The sequence below is a fragment of the Poeciliopsis prolifica genome, unplaced genomic scaffold, assembly GCF_027474105.1.
Source record: "Poeciliopsis prolifica strain line A6 unplaced genomic scaffold, Auburn_PproV2 SCAFFOLD129, whole genome shotgun sequence".
NCBI lineage: Eukaryota > Metazoa > Chordata > Actinopteri > Cyprinodontiformes > Poeciliidae > Poeciliopsis > Poeciliopsis prolifica.
The window spans coordinates 512,501-531,446 of NW_026562504.1; the positions used below are offsets into that span (position 1 = coordinate 512,501).

At 43.6% G+C, this 18,946-nt stretch overlaps 1 protein-coding gene across 1 annotated transcript in view; it reads right to left on the minus strand.

Moving 5' to 3' along the window:
* LOC129355291 (E3 ubiquitin-protein ligase Jade-2-like) overlaps positions 1–18,946 on the minus strand; it is a 127,085-nt gene that overhangs the window by 21,976 nt on the left and 86,163 nt on the right. The window contains 3 exon segments of the mRNA XM_055024803.1: positions 13,374–13,538; positions 14,832–15,197; positions 18,036–18,152. Coding sequence (XP_054880778.1) covers positions 13,374–13,538; positions 14,832–15,197; positions 18,036–18,152 — 648 coding nt within the window.

Genomic DNA, 18,946 nt, shown 5'->3' on the forward strand with positions numbered 1-18,946 from the left:
TTGTCTCCAAAAAGCTCACTTGACAATGAAACCAGACGGCGTGGATTGGCTGCCTGCATGCAGAACGCGTAAACCCTGACAGGATTAAAGAAGAGGCTTGTATGAGCATCTGGAAGGTTCCAGACTCGCTGCTTCACAGAACCGTTTGTTGTGCAAGACGAGAACAAAATTCTTTCTCTGCAATCAGGTGAGGTTTGCACAAAACTCCTCCACACTGTAATCTGAATTTCAATAAGGAGACTTAATATTAAGTACACTAATAATGAAGTTACCCTTTTATTTCTCTTAAAACCTGGGCTGCATTTTCTGAAAGTGATTAGTAAGGAAAATAATAAGTGGAGCTGCTGAACATCTGAAACCAGATGCTTCCATTTGCTAAATCCCAGAATAATACGAGCGATTTTATTAAAACTTTGAAGATTACTACAGCGTTCCGTTATTAGGGAAAACCCGGATGACGCCGACGCTTTGAAGCTTCTGGTTCATTCACAACGCTTGAGTCAAATGGAGACACATGTGGACGTTTTAAGGAAACATGTCAGAACAAATGAGGAAAAAATACCAAAAGATGAACAAAGTTCCTCCCAAATGCCTGAAGGTTCATCTCAGACAATTATAAAAAATCGTGTTTTGTCCCGGAGAGCTAGCTGAAGCTAACTGGTGCCATATAGATCCGGCCCGGCTTCTGCTGGACGCCATAAAACAGCTCGCTAACAATAACTAGCTTTGGTTTTAGCTGTTAGGTTGTGAACATAACGCGCTAAATCTTAAATGTACGCCTGATATATGAAAGAAAGATGGATGCAGAGCTTTGCTACTAACAGCAAAAAGTTTGATTAAAATCTTAGAAATGAGAGGGAGATAGCTCAATTATGCTAGCTTGACTATGACAATGTTAACATGTAGATGTCACTGGCTGAAACCCTCACAGTTTGGACAACGATTAAACGCTGCACTTATAATGTTCAATAAAAACTGAGAGTGGAAATTGATTCTGATCCCGAATTTCACCAAACGGCAACAATTTGATGGATCTATTGATCTGGCAGGAAACTTCTTGGAGAAAGGGAGGCAATAAATCAATAACAATAAATATGATCAATATCAGTGAACAGAATATTTAACTGCACAGCATTCTGGGAGATGTAGGCAGAGGAAAGGCCTTTGCCGCTCAGCAAGCTAAGCTAACTGCAGCCTGCAGTGACCCAAGTCAGATAAATGTTGTGCAGTGTGAAGGGAAACGAGCTGACAGCGCCCCGCATGTCCAGTAGAGGGCGCATGTGGGCACATTTGAATGGGATACATATGGAATGCCCAAGCTGCCGGGTCGCATCCGAAAACAATCGGACCGTTCTGTTCACTGTCATGGAAGATCCGGGTCACGTTACGGCAAGCAAACGGTCACTTCAGCCTGCAGCGCAAACGCAGCGCGACTCACTCACTCTTTGTTACCTAGCAACAACCGGGTGGGCAACATGTGGTTGCCTAGCAACCACCTGCTGAGTACCCTTACATTAAAACCTTTCATCTGCCACCCCCAGTGGCTAAGCTAACTAGCATTAGCATTCTGCTGTGCTAGCTGCAAGAGGGTAGGGAGACGAGGGAGAGTGATTGACAGCGCTAAGACCCGCCTCCTGGCTCTGATTGGTTGTTTTCTGGGAGATTCATTTTTGATTTCTTTCATAAACTTTTACAACATGGTGACAGCTCCAAAAAGTTACAAACTGGTCAGTAAATGGTTAATAAACAGAAACGCATCAAAACAATAAAATCCAAAACAGATCAACTTGAAGTTGCAACTTTAGAGCAACGTAATGATATTTTGCTAGACGTATTTATGTCACACATATCAGTTTTCCATGCATGATTATTGTATGGCAGGCCATCTGTGCCGAACATGTGTGTGTATTAGCTTCTGTGTGTGTGTGTGTGTGTGTATTAGCTTCTGTGTGTGTGTGTGTGTGTGTGTATTAGCTTCTGTGTGTGTGTTTGTGTGTGTATTAGTTTCTGTGTGTGTGTGTATTAGCTTCTGTGTGTGTGTGTATTAGTTTCTGTGTGTGTGTGTGTATTAGTTTCTGTGTGTGTGTGTGTGTGTGTATTAGTTTCTGTGTGTGTGTGTATTAGTTTCTGTGTGTGTGTGTTTGTGTGTGTATTAGCTTTTGTGTGTGTATTAGTTTCTTTGTGTGTGTGTGTGTATTACTTTCTGTGTGTGTGTGTGTATTACTTTCTGTGTGTGTGTGTATTAGTTTCTGTGTGTGTGTATATGTGTGTGTATTAGCTTCTGTGTGTGTGTTAGTTTCTGTGTGTGTATTAGCTTCTGTGTGTGTGTTAGTTTCTGTGTGTATTACTTTCTGTGTGTGTGTATTACTTTCTGTGTGTGTGTGTTTGTGTGTGTATTAGCTTCTGTGTGTGTGTTAGTTTCTGTGTGTGTTAGTTTCTTTGTGTGTGTATTACTTTCTGTGTGTGTGTGTGTGTGTGTTCATGTTGCTCCTATTGTCTTTTCAAAGTGATGTAAATTCAAGGTTTAACTTCCAGTGAATTATTTATCTCTGCAGCAGCCTTGGCACCTGCACCGGCCAAGGGTCTGAAAATATGTACCACACACACACACACACACACACACACACACACACACACACACCACACACACACACACACACACACACACACACGCATTCCTGTTTGCACGCACACACAGTACAAGACACAGCCGTACAGAATTATAGAGCCGGAGCAGCTATAAATATTTATGCCTCTCCTGCCTCATATTTATTTCATATCAGAGGGGCAGCAGGATTGCAAGGGGGGTTAGTGGGACATGAAAGAATCCTGAAGTATTCTGTTTAACAAATTCAGATTTGAAGAAGAAGTTGGTGAAATGGACCGCAGAGTGATGTGAGACTGAGCTGGAGAACGAGCTGCGGCGCTGCTGCAGCGGCGCAGCTGCGGCGGCGCTGCTGCAGCTGCGGCGCCAAGCGGATCGGCCGTCCAGCTCCGTCTGGATGAAATGAGGGCCGCTTTGCCCTTTCACACAAACACAGGCTGGTGGGAAGGAAATGTCAGAAAATATCACCGTGACTCAGAATACAAGAAGAAAAGGAGACAGAAGCTTTTCTGAAGGATGACGACTCTATAGAGGAACCTCCTGAAATCCTGCAGGATCAGGAAAACTGGATTCGTTTGGTCGTTACTTTCAGTGCATTTTTACTACGCTGTACTTTTTGCTTCTACATGAGTAAATGTCTGTATTTTATATTTGTGTAACATTTTAACCAGAAATCCTTCAAACTCAAACCTTAAAGTTCAGAAGATTTTCATTGAGAAACTGATTCTGATGACGTATTTTTAATTATTAAATGATTCATTTGATCAGTTACTCAGTTCTAGACTTTCTTATACAGGTAATTTCTTGGATGGATATTTTTACGTTTATTTGAGTAAAAAGATGTTAAAGTATTTCTAATCTGAATGTATTTTTTAAGAGGAGGAAAAGCCCGTGTTGAGAAGCAGCTGGTGGATCGGTATCATTTATTTCGCTGGACGGTTCAAACGTCACCTGGTTCTGATTCAGTTTTTCATTTTTAAAAGATGGAGAAATTCACTCAAAGGATAAAAACATAAGGCTTTACAAACAATAACTTACAGGCGTCTGATGGTCAAAGTGGGCGGAGCCACGAGACTATTAGGGGCGTGGTCAAATGCTAAGATGAGAGGATGAGGGCCAACTGTGAACATAACACACTAAATCTTTAACGTACACCTGACCAATAAAAGAACCACAAGGTCAGGAAACGTTTTAATTGGAAAGAACTAGCGAGTGACAGGAAGTAGCTCAGTAATGCTAGCTTGACTTTGACAGCCTGAACATGTAGATGTGCTGCAGAATTCAGTGTTTCAGTTCAATTTGAAAAGGCGACACGGCTTTTTGCCCTCTAGTGCTGCGAGAACTTTCCAGATGTAAATGAATAATAATGATATATGAACTCCATCTCACAAAACCAAGTTTGCTCTATGAGCCAGATCTCCTCTGTTCTCCGAGTGGCATAATTAGGCGTTTGTGATCTGTCCTTGTAACCTGAAGGCAGCTCTGTGACCTTGTGGCACAGCAATATCAAAGGCGAGAGCCAAAGGATCAGCGCTCCGTGCATTTTGTGGCCTCAGGGTTCGGTTCCACCAGCATTGAAGAGCAGAGGTTCTCAACAGGCGGCGCCCGGCAGAGCAAACGGAGCTGCAGGCTAATCGAAGCAGCAAAGCCTGTTCTCGCCTTCAGCTCCCGCAGGCCGAGGCAGCGAGACGAGAAAGCAGATCAAAGACGGCAGAACAGGAGCGTTCTCGCTTCTCCAGTAACATTTTGAAGTCAGGTGAAGTTTAATCATTTAAACTGCAGATTGACTTCTACAAAGAAGCAGGCTGAGGCCTGCAGGTGAGACCTGGAGTTCAGGAACACTTCAAACAGCTTCGTCTTGTTTTTACTTCAATTAAACATACGGAGTTTTGCATAAATGTTCGTTTTCACATTTTGTTTCATGTAACGTCTGAAACCGTTTAGCTCTCAGTCCGACGACATAAAACTTTTCTAGAGCCACAAACGCTGCAAGACTTCTAGAAAAATAACTCAACTTGTAATGTTTAATTTGTATCTAAACTGCTTCTGAAAACGGCACAAGTGCTTAAAAAAGTTTCTTGGTGTCTGGAAAATGAGCAGTTTCAAAAAGACTGTGCTGTTACCCAGCAACCCCAGCTGACCTTCAGCATCTGGTCAGCTGTTTTTCCCTCTGTACAATGGCTGCTGAAAGAGTTTTGTTCTCGACTCGCCATCCAGAAACCACTTGCTGCAGTCCGGTTGGTTGTGCAGCAGGCTCGTCTAATGCTTTTCAGCGATGTACAGTTGTGTTGTTGTACATCTGTTTGCAGCCATTTTCGTGAGTGTAAACACTGAGTTGGGGGCGTGGCCAGCAGCAGCTTGTTAGTTTGATTTAAAGCGACAGAGACCCTAAAACCGCTCAGACTGAAAGGAAGGAACATGTTTACAGCCAAAGTTTTTTTTATTTTAATCTGAAATCCAGAATGTATAAATTTACTGCTCTGTCAGCAAACTGCATGCATTCAGTCTGTAGCCTCTAGTTAACACTTAAATGATGACTAAATTAGTGGACTAATTGTGATTAGACCGATTAATTGTTCAGCCCGAGCATCTCGAAGCCAGGCATCTGTGAACAGCTTCTTGTTGGTCTCCTGGCAAAATGTGAAAAGGATTTGGAGCAAAGCATTTATCTGGACATTATTTAGTGCTTTACAGATTCAGGACTTTATAAATCGGCGTCAGAGCTTCAGCGTTTGGGGAAGTTCCAGCAAGGTACCTTTTTATTTGCAGAGACGAAGCAGTCGCTGTTCCGCCGGAGGATTTTTCAGCTCTATATATCTTGTACTGCAATAATCCTGAGGTTTTCCAACATGTGGGGAGAATCTCTGGAGAATCCACCTGCAGACATGAACATTTGCTCCACTCCTGCGGCGGAGAGGCTGTGAGCTCTCACTGTACGAGAGCAAGTTTATTTAGAAAACAGCTGATTATGCAGAGCACAGACTGCGTCCCTCAGGATGTCACATGACTTCGCCTCACATCTGGAGAGAATCTGATCCGACTTCCCGGTCAGTCCTGAGCGAACGACAGAGACCTGGACGGCTGCTGAAACCATCAGTCCGCCTGTTGAATGTCGAGACACAGGAGTCGAAAAGAACAACTGGTCTTGGACTTGTGAGAGCAACTCGAAGCATCATGGAAAGGAGTAGCAGCCGTAAGAGGACGGCCTGCGAGCCGGGCTGAATCCGCTCCAACAGGCTGCGCCCGTCTGGGCCGCGGTGACGACCGGCTCCTCAGCTGCGCTGCGTGGAAGAACCGCAGCCGGCGGAGATCATCTGGTTCACACCGCGGGTTTAAAGCTGAGCCGGCATTTAGGTGAAGCGTCAGTGTGGCGGATCCAAACCGCCGTCCTCTTTCTGACCCCGGCTCGCGTTACGTAACAGCAGAAACGGTCCGATGCCAGGCGAGCGGCCGGGCGAGCGTACAACCACCGGGTCGACGGGTTTGCTCCAGCACGCACGGAAAAAACCGGCAAAGATGATCCGAATGACAAATTCTGACGGTTCTTAGAGCCAGCTGGCAAAGACAGAGAAACTCTAACTTCTGGTGCATTTTTATTCTTGGAATGAATTCATGGCTCCTTAAAAAGCGACTCTCCACTGCTCCTTTTGTTCCTACATTCACTGCAGAAACACTCAATATTTACCAGACATGTTTCACTTCCTACAACAAATAACTTAGTTCACTTGATGTAAGACAAAACTAACTTACAGTAACGTTTCAGCAACAGGCAGGAGCCGCTTTTCAGTCAATAATAATCTGTCTATTAGATTATTACAGATTATTTCATTTATAACGAGGCCTTTTCCTGTGTTGTAAATTAAACAACTGGAACTTTGTCACCAAAATTAAGGAATTATTGACGGACGACATTCAGTCGTTTCAAACCTTATAAATGTTCCTGAGCAAAACGTGAACCAGGAATGCCAAGATAAATGTTGCAAAACTGTCCCAGAAGTTTCTGCAATAAATGATGATATTGTTGTTTTGAGACAATTTTCCAGTAAAATAATAATAATTCTCCAAGATCAACAAACTCTAAATTCTAATGAATATTCAACACTGAAACCAGAAACATTTTAAATATGCAAAATAAATAAAACAACAAATAAAAATGAACTGAACAGAATAATCCTTCAGTGAAAGGCTGGTTGAGTCCAGACTGAAACCTGGAGTTTTCTGCAAATAGAAACTATTGAGCTGGTTTTCATTTATCATTTGATTAACTGAAATATTGATTATTGATAAAAATAAATAAACTTTTCAGAACCCGACAGGAATCAGTGGAAGTTCACTAATCCTGACTAACTGTTCGACAAAGTAGGAAAATGTTTTTATTTCTGGTCCTTTTGGCTCCCAGATGTATTTTAATGAACTTTATCTCCTGTTTTTCCACCTCCAGCTTGAACAAGCTGAAGTTTTCCAGACGGTCTCGCTTGGCCTCCAGACTTCTTCTCTGTTCTCTTCGAACAGAAGCACCAGGGGAGTTTAGTGGAAAGCAAACAAGCTGTGAAATTGTAACCTGCTGCCAAGGCTGCAGCAGCTTTCTTCCCTCTGAACACGTACCAACAGAGATTACCTGCTGCTTCCAAACAGCCATCTTACAGCTTAACGCATATTTTCTTCCTCTGTCTCACTGGATTCCTTAATTACCTCTTTTATACTTCATAACAGCGTTTTTCCTCTGGTTTTTACCGTTTCTTAGACGTCAAAATAGGAAAAAGGGAGTTGAGAAAAAACCTGATTATCTGAAACAATTTTACGTTTCATCTCATGCCGGGTCCAGTTTGATGAAAAGTATTTATTGAAAAAGAGCAGAGGGGCGGACACAGAGCGGTGCCGGTATATCGGTGCCGGTATCAGTATCTCGGTACCAGTATTGGTATCGGTACCAGTATAGGTACCGGTATATTGGTACCGGCATATCGGTACTGGTATACCGGTACCAGTATCTGTATCGGTATATCGGTACCGGTATCGGTACCTCGCCCGGCGAGGGAAAGAAGAGTCGGCCATTAGGGTTCAGGCGAGCTCACAAAGGTGAATTAGCAGCTAGTTACTGATCAACTGAACCCAATGGAGAGACAATGAAATGTAAGACCTGTGATTTTAAGGCCAATTTAAACTGAATTTAATACAATTGTGTTAATTTAAGTGCTTTTTAAGGATGTCTGGGTTAGCAACAGGAGATATCCAGTGACAATGATGCAGCTCTATTTGCACATGATAGACATGGAGAAGCTAGCTAGTTAGCAAGGTGTATTAGCGGTTAGTTAGCGGTAGCCTCAACAGCCTGGAATCACAGAACGCAATAACAATGCAAATCAAACTTTTGCATGACAGAAAAACTAAATATATAAGATTAAATAGTTTAGCATGAGAAAATATGAGACACGTATTTAAGGTCAACTCACATTTTTAAAATGAATTTAAGGCGTTTTAAGGCCTGCACCACATATAATCTAAATCAGTGCAAAATGTTGGTTCTCTGTAAAAATGCAATAAACGACAGCAATAAGTGTATTTGTGAGAAACTTTCAATGTGATTCTCAAAGTGAATACTGTAGCTTCACTTTAGCTCCACCAACCTGGAAATGGAGCAAAAACGTATTGAAGGTATTGACTGTATTTATTGCCCTCTCTGACTTCATACAAACACAAGTTAGATTTTCATTATTTCTGCATTCACTGCAAAATTAAACCTCAGTCAATAAACCTCTTGGCTGGTTATTACATACCTCTCAGGAATATAAACACATTTTTCTTCCCAGTCCAACAAAACACATCAAAGCTGATGTTTAATATTCTCACGCTGGTCTTCAGTATTTGACACGTTTGGCTCTGATTTGCTGCTTTGGGCTGAATTGTTCTGACACCAAGTGAACCATCGTTCTGTTGGAGGAAAACCATCGTCTTTGGAAAGTCATTTCATTGTTTTGCTCAGAATTTGTCTACAAATATCTACAGTATGAGACCCAAAGGTGTTCATGTTCCTTTAGAAATTAGTAATCTAAAAGTAATTTAAACACCAAAAGTTGAAACTTTTACATGTTTATGCTTTGGGTGAGTGCGGCGCAGCAAACGGAAAAATGATACAGAAAACCTGTTCAAATTCATCTCTAAACCGCTAGCATGCTACACACAGACTGGTTGCCATGCCAATCGACAACAACACATTTTTACGCTTCAGGCTTCAACACCAAAAAAAAAAAAAAAAAAAAAAAACTCAAATATTTCCACCCAAAAAACGGGACATTCAATGGATTGCAGTTTTATTTTTTCAAGCTTGATGTTATTTTGTGATTATTAATAAGTGATCGCTGCGGCTGATTAGCTACTGCTGCTATTAGCTAAGCTAACACAGCTGCTAATAGCTACTGCTGCTATTAGCTAACAGTGGATTAGCTACTGCTGCTATTAGCTAAGCTAACAGAGCGGTGGTAGATTAGCTCATTTAAAGTCCTGCTCGACTGTCAGAGTTGTTGCCTTTTCATTTTTTTTAAACTCAACCAAAATAGACCAAATTCCAGAGCACCGTCTACACGCCAAGGTTGTCATAGTCAAGCTAGCATAACTGACCTGCTCCCTGTCGCCCAGATCTTTTTTTTTAACGAAAACGTTTTTCCTGATCTGATTCTCTGGTTGTTGTATTTTTGGCAATTATTAGCAAAGCTCTGCATCACTTTTTCTTTTTTATATTAGGCAAAAATTTAAGATTTACTACATGATGTTGGCAACTTAAGAGCTACAATCAACGCTAGCCCTGGTTAGCAAGCAGCGCTTTCCCGCGTGACGCCCAGTTGCAGCACGTTTCTCCCCGCGGAGCAGAAAGATAATAAGAAAAGCAGCTTTCTCTGGCCAATCTCTGTGCTTCTCACGGCTTTCACCTGTTGCATACTGATGGGATGAATAATGTGGTGATATTGACAAGGAGCAAGAGTTTTTTCTGGCAGCGCTCAGGAGGGGAGAGCAGAAATGGAGGGAGCTCAGCAGCGCATCAGGGAGCGCACGGTGCAATTCGTTCCACTGGCAGCACTTCAAAGAGGAGGAGGACGGAGATAATCCGCCCGCCGTTAGCCCCCCGGATCCTCCGGCACGACACGCATTTATTCACAACGGCAGCAGGACGGACGGTTCCGATCGGGTCGGCGTCCCGGGATGGAGGCATGGAGAAGATTTTTCAATTCGACAGAAAACTGGAATATTTTCTTCCCACACAAACACAACAGCAGAAGACTGATCTGAAAAACATTTTACTAAATAAAGACCAGGAGCTGGTGAGAAGCATGGTGGGCCACTGAAGGAAGGCCAAAAATATCAACACCAAAACAAGGACATTTCTGAGTTTGAAGAGTCAAAACTTTGAAACCTAATTTCTGAGATTATTAGAGTATGAAAGAGTTTTTATTTGTTTCTTCTGCCTTAAACAGCCCAGTGACAGAAACAGGCAAAGTTAAAGAACGTGGCCTGAAAAAGACGGAGGAAGTGAAAGTGTTGGAGAAATTGTGATATTATTAATCAATTATTTGTTATTCTCATTGATCTTTATAATGTATCTTTAATTGATGCTTTCCTTAAAGTTAATCTCATTATAGAATTAAGAATGTTTCTTGTATTGTTGATTTACTCTGATTCCTTTCTCAGAAGGCCTCACTGACAGAGAGCAGAAACAAAATCTTCCTGCAGGTTTACCTCTTGGTGAAGAGCTCTGCTTCGGTTGAGTTGCTGGCCTCCAATAAAACCATCATTGATCACTACATATTTTATTAATCTTTGTGCCTGGAAGGACATTATCTAGTACAGAATGATTGTGTGTTAGTTAGTGAATAACATTTGACGCTGTAGCTGTTTTCCCCTCCCTCTAGAGCTGCAGCGTCCTTGTGATTAGGGATCCTAGAAACAATAACATAGAGGAGCAGACAGAATGTGCTTCAGAGCGGCAGGAGATTGTAACTGAAGCACATCTCTGTCCGTTCTCCTCGCCAGTGAAAAAGAATCGAACTCTTTTGTCTTTTCTCTTTGTTAATGTATGTTTAACAGGTGTTAACCCTAACAGAAAGGAAGTTGGTTCAGCTTATCGACAGCCAGCGGTGAGCCGTCGACTCGTTGGGACAAAACGCGGCCGAGTCCAGATCGATCCCGCCAGCAGCACCGAGACCCGATGCAGCCGGAGCCGCTTGAGCCGGCCTGGCCCAGAAATGATTATAAATTATCATTATTAAAGATTTTATTCTAATTATGTTGATTGGTAAAGTACAGTAACATGTAGGAGATTATTGTTAATCTGCCATCAATACTCTGATTAGGATTTCTGCAGGTTTCACCAACTCAAACTTAAGAGTTTTTAAGAACATTATGAATTAAATTGAAGACCTGAAAGTACTACACACACACACACACACACACACACACACACACACACACACACACACACACACACACACACACCCTTACAAGCCTAACCAAGCCTTCCCCACCCAATTGAAAAAACGTGGGCAGCACGGTGGCGCAGCGGTTAGCGCTGCGTCTTCACAGAGACCCTCTGTGTGGAGTTTGTATGGTCTCCCCGTGTTTGCGTGGGTTTTCCCCCGGGCGCTCTGGTTCCCACGACATCTTCTGAAACATGCAGGTCAGGTCAGTTGATCGCTGCAAATCGCCCCCAAAAAGAAACTTCCTTAACACACACACACACACACACACACACACACACACACACACACACACACGCACGCGCACACACACGCGCACACACACACACACACACACACACACACACACACACACACACACACACACACACACACACACACACACACACACACACACACTCAACCTCAGGAAACCAAAAACAAAAGGTTCCTGTTCACAAAGTAAAATTCAGGAGTTTTTAAGGTAAATTTCAAACTTTTCCAGCAGTTTGGAGAAAAAACAGAAACTGTTTCAGTTCACTATCATTTATTAATGTCTTCATATATGATTCTACTTTCTGCAGCAGGGAGAAGGTTAGCTAAATGTAATGTTTCATGTTTGTCTTTTGCTTTTCCTCACAAAAAGTTTTCAAACTGAACGTGTTTCTGCTGCAATGTAAACTTTTAACATTGTGTTAAAATCTAATTAGTGAGATTTCTGAACTTTTAAATCTTTTTCTTTAGGGTACAAAACGCATCATAAACTTCTGTTTCCATCTCTTCCAGTCATAAACAGAAAGGCCTCCAAACAGTGAGAACAAAAGTTTTAAGTTTCTGGCATTTAGCAAATAGAAATAATTCAGGTAATTATGACAAAACTGAAACAAGAGAAGTTTGGCCTGAATTAACTTGTGTAAAATGTTCATCATCTTTAAATATCGTCTTAAATCAAATGTTTATCATCAATCTGTGCTGTTTGAATATTAAGGACTTTCAAGGACTTCAAACAGAAATCAAAGACTTTCCAAACCTTGAAGTTCAAACATCTTCAAGGATTTGTTCAGGTACCTGAATAAAGCCATAAATGTGTTTCCAGAGGTTTTATTAATGTTTCCTTGCTGGGGGTCAGCGTTTCTGCCCAGCAGAGAGGAGATGAAAACACAAATCGATTATGTTTCAGCTTGCTGCAGAATTTTAAGTCATCTGGTTGAAACGCTGCCGCCTAATTGCCAGATGGTCGCCTCACTGCGAGCCAAATTGAATCAGCCGAGTTAAACCGAACCGGTTCTGATCGGGCCAATGGGCTGCATGAAAACAGAGACGTGAGGAAGAAATATTAAACAGAAAGCAGAATGTTTAGTCTGCAGCCTGATGAGAGAAATCAGGTTGGTTGGCGGAAGGTTTCCAGGAGAAAAAAGCATTTCAGATTTCCTGAATGAGCAAAAGAAATGAGTTCAGTTAAAAAGCTGCAGATCCAACCAGGTTTTCCTTCTTTACCTGAGAAACTGGGTGACGGGGAACCGCGGGCACCAGACTGAACCTGCTTCCTGTTTTCATGCTCAAGCTAATGCTAAAACATTAGCTTGAGCATTAGCTATTTGTTAGCATTAGCCTGCTGAGGGACAAATGGCTGGGATTTATCCAGATATATTTATCTGGTGATTAAAATTAAAAACTGGTTCATAGTTAGAAACTTTTAGACAATGAGACTACTATCACTTTGGTAATCGATCAATCGATTGTTCTGACAATCAATTGGATTAGAAATCGCCACATTTGACATATTTTCCATGTAACTACTAAGGCCTTTTGATGCAATATTAGAACACATTTACAGACATTTGATCTGAAATGCAAAATGTTTAGATTTTTTATATTGTTTCAACCTAATTACTCCTTTCAATGTTTTTTCTTTTTAGCAAATACCCCAATTAAGGATTAATCTCTTACTATATTAGGTAGCAATTATTTCACGATTAATTTAATGTTTCAGAAGCTTTGCAGACGTTTTTATGTGTCCAGTCCCTGACCTGACAACTCTCCCTTCACCTTCGTTTTAAACAATCACACCAACAGTCTCAGGTTTTCCAACCACCAAACCCAGAAACTTTGCCAAGTTACTTCAAGACTTACTGGATTATTTATCACAGCGTCAGAGAAACTGAAACAGCAGCGAGTTTCGTCTTCTGGTTTCCAACAAAAACAAAAAAACTCAACATGGTGGAACCAGGAAGCAGGTGAACAGCAGGTGAACCTTTCAGAATAAACTGCAGCTGCAGCGTTCCCTGCAGTGGGAACGGTTCCCTGTTTGTGCCACTCACCCTCTCCAGGTCCTGGCGCAGGTGTGTGAAGAGTTTGAGTCTCCTGTAGAGGACGTCCTGCTCCTGCTGGGCCAGGTTGTCCACCTCGTCTCTCTTCAGCGCCACCAGAGGCTGATTGAAGTTTGCTTTCCGCTTCAGCTTCCAGAACTGATACAATAAATCCACCTGCAAATTAAATGTACGGGTTTTACTTCTCTTGGTGCGTTTGGCTGCAGAACACTAAATGATGGCAGCGAACTGGAGAAAAGAAATTAGTTGGTTTCCCACAAAAGACAAAAACTTTGAGCTGAAGCTCAGACATTATGCAGAAAATACACGAAAATTAGAAACTTTAGCACTTTTTCAAATTTTTAAAAGTAAAAAAGTAACCAAAGTTTTTTAATGTTCAGCTGTTGGAGCTCAGAAATGTCCTTGTTTTGCTCTGTCCAGTAAAATGTCTCTCTGCAGTCAGTCAGAGCCTACCTGGGTCAGGGCCTACCTGGGTCAGGGCCTACCTGGGTCAGGGTCAGAGCCTACCTGGGTCAGGGTCAGAGCCTACCAGGGCCTACCTGGGTCAGGGCCTACCTGGGTCAGGGCCTACCTGGGTCAGAGCCTACCAGGGTCAGGGCCTACCTGGGTCAGGGCCTACCAGGGTCAGAGCCTACCTGGGTCAGGGCCTACCTGGGTCAGGGCCAACCAGGGTCAGAGCCTACCTGGGTCAGGGTCAGAGCCTACCAGGGCCTACCTGGGTCAGGGCCTACCTGGGTCAGAGCCTACCAGGGTCAGGGCCTACCTGGGTCAGGGCCTACCAGGGTCAGAGCCTACCTGGGTCAGGGCCTACCTGGGTCAGGGCCTACCTGGGTCAGAGCCTACCAGGGTCAGGGCCTACCTGGGTCAGGGCCTACCTGGGTCAGGGCCTACCTGGGTCAGGGCCTACCTGGGTCAGAGCCTACCAGGGTCAGGGCCTACCTGGGTCAGGGCCTACCAGGGTCAGAGCCTACCTGGGTCAGGGCCTACCTGGGTCAGGGCCAACCAGGGTCAGAGCCTACCTGGGCTCTGAGCCTACCAGGGCCTACCTGGGTCAGGGCCTACCTGGGTCAGAGCCTACCAGGGCCTACCTGGGTCAGGGCCTACCAGGGTAAGGGGAAAGGCCTACCAGGGTCAGAGCCTACCTGGGTCAGGGCCTACCAGGGTCAGGGTCAGAGCCTACCAGGGTCAGGGTCAGAGCCTACCTGGGTCAGGGTCAGAGCCTACCAGGGCCTACCTGGGTCAGGGCCTACCAGGGTCAGGGTCAGAGCCTACCTGGGTCAGGGTCAGAGCCTACCAGGGCCTACCTGGGTCAGGGCCTACCAGGGTCAGGGCCTACCAGGGTAAGGGGAAAGGCCTACCAGGGTCAGGGCCTACCAGGGTAAGGGGAAAGGCCTACCAGGGTCAGGGCCTACCTGGGTAAGGATCAGGGCCTACCTGAGCATCACCTACCTGCAGCAGCGGCAGCTCCAGGTGTTGGGCCACGTCGCTCGGCTCCACCAGTCGGTAAAATTCGTCCTCCAGCTCCTGGAGCTTCTGCTTCCTCTGGCTCACCTTCTCCCGCTCCAGCTGGTCCCGCTCGGCCCGCTCCGACGCAGACACCGGGTGGGACGTCCGGCTCTGCTCCGGTTCGCCGTCGGGCTCGTGGTGCTGCTCGGACCTGGCCGCTCCGTTGATGCCGCTGGCGGCCGAGCTGTGGTCCCGGCAGAAGGACTTGAAGCGGACCTCGTCGTTTTCGGCCAGGATGGTTTTCATCTCCAGGCCGCGGTCGAAGGCGCAGGTCACATGGAAGGCCACGATGCAGGACGGCGTGGAGCACTGCGGGCCGACGAGACATTTTCACTAGAAGGACTGGAGCTGTTTTATCACTGACAGCACTAATGTCTTAGTGGGACCATTTATAATCAATCAATCAATCAATCAATCATTTACATGTCACCAAAAAAACACTCAAACATTCCCCAGATTACAACACAACATGTTACAGGTTTACGTTTTCAGGTTTGATTTTTGTTTTGCAATTATTAAGTGATCAGTGTGATAGATTAGCTAGCACTGCTATTAGCTAAGCTAACGCAGGAGCGGTAGATTATCTATTGCTGCTATTAGCTAAGCTAACACAGCAGCAGTAGATTAGCTAGTGCTGCTATTAGCTAAGCTAACACAGGAGCAGTAGATTAGCTAGCGCTGCTATTAGCTAAGCTAACACAGCAGCAGTAGATTAGCTAGTGCTGCTATTAGCTACGCTAACACAGGAGCGGTAGATTAGCTAGCGCTGCTATTAGCTAAGCTAACACAGCAGCAGTAGATTAGCTAGCGCTGCTATTAGCTAAGCTAACGCAGCAGCAGTAGATTAGCTAGCGTTACTATTAGCTAAGCTAATGCAGCAGCAGTAGATTAGCTAGCGTTACTATTAGCTAAGCTAACGCAGCAGCAGTAGATTAGCTAGCGTTACTATTAGCTAAGCTAATGCAGCAGCAGTAGATTAGCTAGCGTTACTATTAGCTAAGCTAACGCAGCAGCAGTAGATTAGCTAGCGTTGCTATTAGCTAAGCTAACGCAGCAGCAGTAGATTAGCTAGCGTTGCTATTAGCTAAGCTAACGCAGCAGTGGTCCTACTAATGACCTCATAATGTGACTCAGGTGTGTTGAACTAGGAACATCTAAAAGTTGGCGTCGCCCGATAAATTAAAATCAACTCACTAATTTCCATTCTGATCATTAATATTTTTTTAAGTGCAGTTTTTGTAATGATAGGCAGCACCAGCAGGTGGTGATGCAAGCAGGTTGGCACATGAGGAAGTCAGACAGGATCAAGTTAACATGAGTGTTGCTGAAGTTAATTAATAAAAGAGTCAACTTTAAAAGACGTGGCGTCCTTTCTGGTACTACAGGACTAACATTACAGTTTTGTTTGTCATCAAATATTTATTGTTGTCAGTTATGTTTTTATTTGGATATTTAAAATATCTTCTGGTCAAAGACAGATAAAAGATGAAATTATTAATTTATTGTGAAATGAACAATGAAGACAGAATGAAAAACTTTTGTGATAAACTTGAAACAATGTATTAAAAAGAGAATAAAGAAGTAAAACATTCAGAGATCTGTTGTAAATCCTGTTTACTGTCTGCTGCAGTTCATCTGGATCAAACTTCCAGAAAACTGCAAAGCAGCCGAAACACTGAGCTCCTCTAACTCCAGAGCAGCTGCTGCTGCTTCTGAACCAAAGCAAATGAAAAACATTTTGATGCATATTGATGGCAAAATGTAACAATGTTGGACTGTTTGGTGTTTTCACTTTGAACTGCCTGCTTGCTGAAATGTGCAACACAAATAAACCTGACTGATGCAAACCAAACCATTTTATACAGTTGAAGATGAAACATAACCAACAAAATGATGATGCAGAAAACATTTAGTATTTTTAATGGCGGGTTATTCAGAAGAGAAAGAAAAATAATCAATTCTGAAACATTTAATGAGGAAAATTCTCTCCATCGCGCTGCTGTGCAGCATCAGCATCTTTGCTGTGTGTGAGTGTGTGGGTCTGTGTGTGTGTGTGTGTGTGTGTTCATCTGCCTCCAGCTACGGAAACATGAGAGTGAGATTCCCTCCCTGTGGGCAGATCTGGCTCAAAGGCTCACAGTTAATCTACAGCATCAATACGGTCAAAGCAAACACTCCCATGGCTGCACAAACAGTGAGTGTGAGAATCCTTCCAGAACACACACACACACGCGCACGCACGCACACACACACACACACACGCGCATGCACGCACACACACGCACGCACACACGCACGCACACACATACACACACACATACACACCACACACACACACACCACACACACACACACACACACACACACACACACACACACACACACCACACACACACACACACACACAGCCAGGGGCTCACCTGGACGACAGGCAGGTGAACATGAACTAACTGCGTTTGTTTAAGGGAAGCAATAAAAACCATTTGAATTGAATGAATCATGTTCAACTAGAGATTTGTTACCAAGTGTTTTTCTCTGTTTTCTAGTGCAAATGTCTTAATGCACTAGAAATAAAAAAGTAAGACTCTGCTTGAAGTCAATAATTCCTCAATATTGATTAAAAGTATCTACTTCCACTGGTGGGTTATGCAGCAGTTCAAAGTGCTTTAAGTAATAAAAACACAACATTACAAAATCATAACCAGACTGTCATTAAAACTGTAATATTTGTTCAAATGTCACCACCAAAGTCCTGCTCAGTTTTCACTCATTTCAAATTCTGTTCAATTAAAATCTTTCCTCAACCTTCACACCGCGTGGAAAAATGTTTCTCTGCTGTGTGCTGTCTACGTTTCCTATTTATTAGAAACAGGAAACGATGAAGAACCTTCAGTTATTCTATAAATATGATATATGTACTTTATCCCTCCACAGGTCGTGATGTTTCTCTAACAGAGCCTCACTCTTCCTGGTCATCTGACATTTATAAACATATAGAGGAGCGTTAGCAGGGTGGCCGGTCCCCCCCGGGGCCTCCGACCCCCCCCCGTTCCCCCCAGGTGCCTCCGACCCCCCCCTCCTCCCCTGTACCCCCCCAGCCCCCCGGTGGAGCCGCTCCTGGGCAGAGAGGCGGCGGTTCTCCGGTACCTGGATGCAGGTTCCTGTGAGTTCTCGACACAGGCTGCAGGACAGAGCCCAGCGGCTGGCGGGGATGTGGGACACCTTGGTGATGGGCTCCATCTTCTCCGGGCAGCTGATGCTCACCTGCAGAACAACAGACAGCAAAGGTTGTGCAGGAGGCTCCACGAATGCTTTTCAAAGATGTGCGATCATATTGGTGTTTTGAGGCCATTTTCCAGTAATATAATGGAAGATCAATAAACTTTAAATTCTAATGAAGATTTAACACTATACAACATTTTAAATGTCCAAAATAAACAAAACAAATGAAATGAATGATAAAGTCTCTAAACTGGCAAACTGAAAATAGGAACTGGTAATAAGTGACTCCTTGTTTACTGTGACAGGCCTAGTTTGAGTGAAATGTGTTGAGTTGTTGCTGCTCAGTTTAAATCTTATTCTCTCTGTCAGTCCAATCAGAGCCGCTTCGGATCCGGACCTCCACCAGAAACACTCAGAGGAAGAAAGAAAGAGCCGTTTCTTCTCCTCTTCCTCACTTCCTTCCCCTCCAAAGAAACTCCTCTTCCTCTTCCTCTGGTTTCTGAAGCAGCTCTCTCTCTCTGTCTCTCTCTCTCTCCCTCCATCCTTCCCTCCATCCACTCGTCCTTCTGGAAGCATTTTGCTGCCAGAGCCAATATTTTCAGAGTCTTTTGGGTGAAACGCTTCGGCAGAAGGATTTCCAGCTCATGCTTGATGAGATTATCTGATTAGATCTCAGACTTTAAACATCCTGATTTTTATCCAATTACCAAAAAAGCTGGCAGGAGAAAAACGATAAAATGTGAAAATCCATTCATGGAAAAAAGGTTATCTGTGTAAAAAACTATTCAGGTGAAAAGAAACAATCAGAGCTTTTATTATAATCTGTTGCAGTTAAG